The sequence below is a fragment of the Phacochoerus africanus genome, chromosome 8, assembly GCF_016906955.1.
Source record: "Phacochoerus africanus isolate WHEZ1 chromosome 8, ROS_Pafr_v1, whole genome shotgun sequence".
NCBI lineage: Eukaryota > Metazoa > Chordata > Mammalia > Artiodactyla > Suidae > Phacochoerus > Phacochoerus africanus.
Genome location: NC_062551.1, coordinates 1,884,591 through 1,890,951, shown reverse-complemented (window position 1 = coordinate 1,890,951; position 6,361 = coordinate 1,884,591). Strand labels below are relative to the sequence as shown.

General features: G+C 55.5%; 1 protein-coding gene across 3 annotated transcripts in view; it reads right to left on the bottom strand.

Annotated features, from left to right (window-relative positions):
• Positions 1–3,021: 3,021 nt before the first annotated feature.
• The window catches only part of ZCCHC14 (zinc finger CCHC-type containing 14), a 65,281-nt gene continuing 61,941 nt past the window's right edge, over positions 3,022–6,361 (bottom strand). For all 3 annotated transcript variants that reach the window (XM_047791864.1, XM_047791865.1, XM_047791867.1), the window contains 2 exons: positions 4,893–6,353; positions 3,022–3,822 (listed from right to left, as the gene is read on the bottom strand). In XM_047791864.1, the coding sequence (XP_047647820.1) occupies positions 3,767–3,822; positions 4,893–6,353 (1,517 nt within the window). In that variant the 3' untranslated portion in view covers positions 3,022–3,766. The remainder of the gene's footprint in view (positions 3,823–4,892; positions 6,354–6,361) is intronic.

The following is a 6,361-nucleotide window of genomic DNA, read 5'->3' as shown; positions in this document are numbered from 1 at the left end:
AGCTGTGAAGATTCTTAAGCACACAGAGGTCTTTCAGTACCAGAGCCTTGTCTCTGTGCGTCTACGAACATGTACCCACGTGGGGGGCTTGTCACAGCACGGGGACGGACTGACCGGGCTCCCTCCGGCAGCGGGGCCTCAACCAGCACAGGCGGTGGTTGGTGAGTGTTGATCAAAGGGCCTCACTTCGACTCAGAACCTTGGGACGTCTCGGCAGGGGAGCCTTTTCAGAAGCCATGGCTTTCAGTGTCACCTGCCTCATTCTCTGGGCGTCCCCTGCACTTTGGAAAGGCAAGGACGGCCAACCCACTCAGGCTCGACAGTCCCGTCCACTGTGACGGGCGGGCGAGCCGAGCAGGGTCAGAGTCTCCTTTCAGGCTCAACGCGTCACGCCCTCGGTTACGCCCTTGCCTACGTGACACCAGCAGGGCGTTAAACCAGCCACCACGGAAGCAGGCAGAGGGGCCAGATGACAGCGCGCGAGGCGGGTCCCGCAACCCAAGTCGCGCGCAGCAAGTGCTCCTTTGCAGCCCTGGAGGGAGGACAGAGGCGAGAGCCCCGGTCAGCCTGCGTGCCCACGGGGACGCCTCACGGCCGTGGACCCCTGGACTGTCAGGCCAAGTGGCGAGGCCGCCACGCGCCTCCGGACGTGCGGTTTAAACTATGTGGGCTTCTTGCCATAAAGGACCTAGAATTCTAAACGGTGAAGGACAATACTGAGTGCCTCCTAGCTACTATGTTAACGAGCTGACTCCTGCACGTTTTTGGACATTAGAAATGATGCTGGTTTTTTAAAATACCCAATCACGTATCTGCTTTCAAGAAAATAGTTTTATTTGAAGTGCTACTCCCATTTTCTCAGTGCTCTTTAGCAATTAGAAGTTTTTTAAAACATTTGTACACTTTCCAATTTTCGATATTACCATGAAATAAAAATTAGAAAATAAGGTAGAAAATTGAGTGTTTTTGCATAAAAAAACAAAGAAGATTAGTGTTTTATCCCAACACTGTATTCTACTAAGTCTGTACATTCCACGTTCCCCATTCTTGGAGATTACAAATGGGGTTAGAAACTTTAAAACAGGACAGACTCCACAGAGCAAAGCGGCTGGTGCCACACCTACCTGGTTGCCCCAGCATTTGGAAACAGCCCACGATTTCGGGAAAACGGCGATTAAGTAGTTGAAAGGGTCAGGGTGGTCTATGCTTGTAGCTGATGGTGTCCTCTGAGAGATGCCAGATGGTCTTCAGCCTGGCTGACGGCGGTTGCTTTTGGAGAGAAATCTCATCAGAATACCGCTAGCGCATATTCCCAAGTCCACGTGTGAGATTCTCCTGGGAAGAGGTCTCATGGCTCGGCAGCTGAGTGCTTTGTGTCCTGTGTGTCGCGTCTCGTGTTCACGTGTGACGGCCTCCCTGGGAGACGCCACTCCACAGGCGCGCGCCGAGCTGAGAGACAGCTGGGAGTTTCTCTAAGACCTGCAGGAACTGGAACACAGCCACACACTGTCTGAACCTCCCTCGATCTGAATGTCGTGCTTCAAACTGAAGATTAACTTTGTGTTGTATTTAATGCTAGCCTCTAATAGGTATCAAAATAGTTACAAGGGTAACAAGCGACACGTTCATTCCCCAGTGCTGCCCACTAAAACAACAACAAAAAAACACCTAAATATGCTTTTTTCTTTTGTTATGAGACAGTTTTCAACAATTCCACTGCGGTGAAATAGGATTTATTTAAAATAGTTCTTTGTTTAAAAAACCAAGAAGTTTAAAAGTTTGGCTTTCAGCACATACCCAGGCCACTCTAGTGGCCTTCAGAAATATTAAAATCGTAAACATCAAAGAACACTCTAAGTCTTTCTTAAACGTAACATGACAAGTCCCGGTCTAGTACTCTTTAAGGCAAAGTTGTGTCAGTTCGCGTTATTTTGACATTTCGTAGTGTTTATGATTTAGGAGATCAGTGTGACATTCCCCCCAAAAGCTGCTGCAGGCGTCGTCACTGCTTCACAACTGTGTGTCCCGCTGTGTACCAGGAGAGAGAGAAGAACACAGAGGTCTGTCGATCCTGCATTGCATAGAAATGAAACTCTACTAAAATAAAGCTCTAGAAACTCTACTAAAAGCCTTGCATAAAAAAAAAAATGGAACAACCTTCTGCTGTAGTTTCCATGAAGCCTGGAAACTGATTCCAGAATTTGCAACCTCATACATATCACAATACCTCAACTTCTAGGGTATTCTTTTGATTTACACCAATTTTACATGAGGCTGATTGTCCGGTTTCAAGAATGGTCTGAATATTGTGATCTTTTTTTAAAAATAAGTATATTCCACTGGAAAATCCCTGGGCAAGGCCTTACCAATCAGTATTTTAATATTGAAGGCTTTAGTATTTAAAACGATGTCTGAGCAGAAAATCCCCTCTAGCCTTGAAGCTTAAGTCCCTAACTTTCAGACCAAAAGCTCTCGCTGCACTGGGTGAAACTGAGAGCTGTGTGGTGGACTCATTTCCCACCTTGATAAAACTAGACTTGTGCAGATCTCACAGCTCTGCCCTGTTGGTAGAGTCTCTTTCAGAGTCTCACCACTTTCTACGGCAGTTTTCCAGGTAACGTTCAACAGAACTGTTGATAATAGCCTATGACAAGAGAAGCTGACAGGCAGGAGAAAATTTCAAATCTTTTGCTCATAAATCACAGGACTGTATTATTACTGTTGTTGAAGTGGCTGTCTCAAGTGTGAATCTGCGAGCAGGAGGCCTTGGGGTCCGCGGGACGTCCGTGGGAGGTAAAGCACTTGCAAGCTCGGCCAGGCACGTGCAGCGTGCAGCACCCTCAGAGCCGCGCGCCGGCCACGCTGCCCGCACGCCTCTGCCAGCGTTCCTCGGTGGTGGAAGACGACAGAGCTCAAAGCTCTGAAGGGCGGGGAAGGAAGCTGTCCTCCAAGCTTTGACGACGAGGGACTCTCTGGGACTTGGACCCTTAGAAATGAAGTTGTTGCGAGTAACTGTTTCTATTTAGTAACATCGTTTAAATTTATTTGCAGGAAAAAAAATTAAAAACCTGAAACTGCTACAAGTTGTTTTGAGGAGGGAAGGAAATACTAAAATCTCTGTTGTGTACTAAGTCGTGTAGCCTGCTGGTGCCAACTCTTTAAAAACGGGTTCTCTGAGTGTCCTGCACGGACTGGTCGTGGGGAGGAGGTCTCCAGAACTGCAGAGACTGCCATCAGTGTACATTCTTCGGTAGTGCAATCCTTAAGAAGCCCAGAGACGAGTGCCTAACCACTGTGGGAACAGAACGGAACAGAACGGAACGGAACAAAGGCGACATTTTCCCTCACCGGGGGTCAAGTCCGACTGGTAGGACTCCCCGTGGAGAACTCCGACCTTCAGTCCTCGGCGCGAACCTCACGCAGCAGCTGCCCTGGAATTACGAGTGAGCCTAGAAGGACCAGTTAGGGCCATGCTCTTCGGGAGACGGGAGGTCTCTGCATTGCAGCCAAGGGTGGAGGTGGCCAGTTGTCACTCAGAGTGGAGATGCCCACTAGGCCAGTCCTGACATCAAGCTCCCACCTAGGATTTTGGCAATAAAACTTGAGTTTGATGCATTCCTACGCTAGGTTTTCTATCCAGTCTAGTAAAGTAAAGCACCTTTGGATTAAAAATATTAAGCTCAACAGCAACTAGACTTCTCAGTTCTGTATTGAATTCTCCTTAGGTCTCCATGGCTTAATAGTGTTCTGTTGCCAGAGAAAAATATCAATCTGTGGAGTCCAGACTTTCTGCTGGAGGGGCATATTTCAACCTAAAAGTACCTGGAGAAGGGGGGGAAAAGAGACCACATTTGAATCACCAGAGAATTCCTGCCATCATCTGTCCAAAGTCACTTCTGGAGTCACAGGTCAAGATTTGGGTACCAGAAACCCAGACCCTCTGTTCTAACCTCTCCCAAGCACCCTCCTCCGCCCCAACCCAACCTGGGCGCTGTTTTGACGTCTGTCAGGCCAGACAAGGGGTGAAAAGACGGCAGAGCGCCCAGTCCGCGTGGTCGTTCCGCGGGTGCTCGGGCAGGGTCAGCCGGCCCCGTCCCCGGGGCGAGGGCCACCCCCACAGGCTCTGGGCTCGCTGTGTCAGGAGGTGCAGCACCGTCCCTACCAGCAGGGTCGCCCGCAGCCCCCATCACCCCACCTGCCGCCAGACCAGATTCTGGGTTGCCTATAAAGCTCTCCAGGGGACTGAGGCAAGTCTGCAGCAACCCTCCAAAGTCTCTGGAAGGCAAGTGACTGCCTTGCCAAGGTTGCGCAGAGGGCAGTCGGGCTGGACCCAGCTTCATCTGCCCCAGACAAACAGCAAGAGCAGAGCTGGTGTCATAACGACAGCAAACACACAACACGACTGAAGGAGACAGAAGCGCCTCCGGAGGCAGGACAGGGGGCAGGAAGAAGATGCGGCCCAGGGAGCAAGGACACCACGCAGCCGCACACACCCACGGCCACGGCCCCCCGGACTGGGAACAGAAGCGGGGACAGCAGGTTCCATCTGCGGCCCTCAGCTCATACGCCACCCCCTTGGTTGTCAGTTCGATGCTGGCAAGGGCATGAAGTCGCCCACACGTGCTCCTCAGTCCCACGCAACAGGCCGAGGAGGAGCCACGGGGGCCACGGCTGGCCAGCCGCGCTCGGGCAAGTGAGGGCGCGCCCAAAGCGCAGAGACCTCTTGGAACCAAGGCCGCCCCCGGGGGCCGCAGGGCCTGCCCACAGTCGCTCGCTTTCTCAGAGCGCGTCGGAAAAAATCACCTGCTGCCACTTTCAAGCAGCGAAAGCAGACTGTGTTCAGCTTGCACACACAGCCCCCCGCCCGGCCGCGCCGCCGCGGGAGCCTTTACCTTGCCGACTGAAGTCCATGGACGGCTGCTTGCAGTCCTGAGCGCGGTGGCCCGTGGCCCCACAGTTGTAACACGAGAGATTCCCGCTCTTTTTGTGACTGGAACCATTGCTACTGCCCACCAAGCCCTGGGCCTGGTAGACGCCCGCCGCCCCTGCCATGAAGTTCTGCACGGGCGGGACAGCGAAGGCAGACTGGCCGCCCAGCACGGGCTCGGGGCCCACGCCGCCGCCGTAGGGCGAGTGCACGACCGGGAAGGCGCCGCCGCCGTACTGCTGGGCGCCCACGTAGCCGCTGCCGCACACGGGGCTGAAGGGCAGGAACGGGAAGGGGAAGACGGACGGGCCCGAGAACGGGTGCTGGAAGTAGTTGGCGTAGCTGACGGTCAGGCCGCTCGAGCCGCAGCTCCCGCTGCAGCCGCACGACGTGCACACGACGCAGCCGGGCGGCGGGGCGGGCGCGGGCTGCTGGGGCGCCGGCTGCTGCTGCTGCTGATGGTGGTGGTGGTGGTGGTGGTTCTGGGCCGAGGCGGGGACGCTCCCGGGGGAGCTGCCGCCGCCGCCACTGTAGAAGCTGCTCTCGGGGACAGAGGAGAGTGCGGGGCTGGAGCTGGGAGCCGGGCAGCTGGGCACGCTGGCCATGTTTGCGAAGGACGTGGAGGGGTGGCTACTGGAGGAGGCAGTGTTGCTGTTCGCACAGAAGCTGCCCTGCAGGGGGCCCACGGGCACACTGCTCATCGCAGAGAAGGCAGCTTTGGTGTTGGCTGTGTACAGCGCAGTCCGGGGGTTGATTATTGCAGGGGGCACACTTATCTGCACGTTACTGGAACAGGACGTTTGCCCGGGGACAGCAGAATCCGCAGGGACAGACGAGGACACCAGGAGTTTGAGGGGTGGCCGAGCCACGTGGAAGACGGTGCTGGACGTCCCGGGGGCAGCGGTGCTGGTCTCCGCCCCCAGGCCCGGCTGCTGCGCCGGCTTCATCGCCCTGTCAAGCGCGGATGCAGGGACCACTTTGGTGCGGGGACCAAAGGACACGGCGGGTGCCATGGCGCTGCTGTCGGCCAGCCCCGAGAGGACCTGCATGGGCTGATGGGGGCTGGACGTGGGGAGCACGTCCAGCATGGCATTGCCGAAGCCCTTGTCCACCTTGAGGCCGCTTCTCGGCGCGGAGACTTTGCCGCGCTCCTCCAGAGACAGCAGCGAGTGCACGGACGACGAGAGCAGCTTCAGGTCGGCGCCGCCCCGCTCGGCCTTGTGCACGGAGCTCAGCATCCGGATGGGCGCCATGTGCGAGGCCGTCATCATCTGGGGGGGCAGCGGGTGGTGGCCCGACGGGTTGGAGCCCGCCTCGTTCTGCACGGGCAGGACCTGGGCCGTGGGTCTGGCGGAGCTCGAGGTGAAGTGGTTCAGCAGCGTCACCGGCTTGTCCTTGTCGGCGCCCTCCGAGTGGACCTCCAGCCCTGGAGAC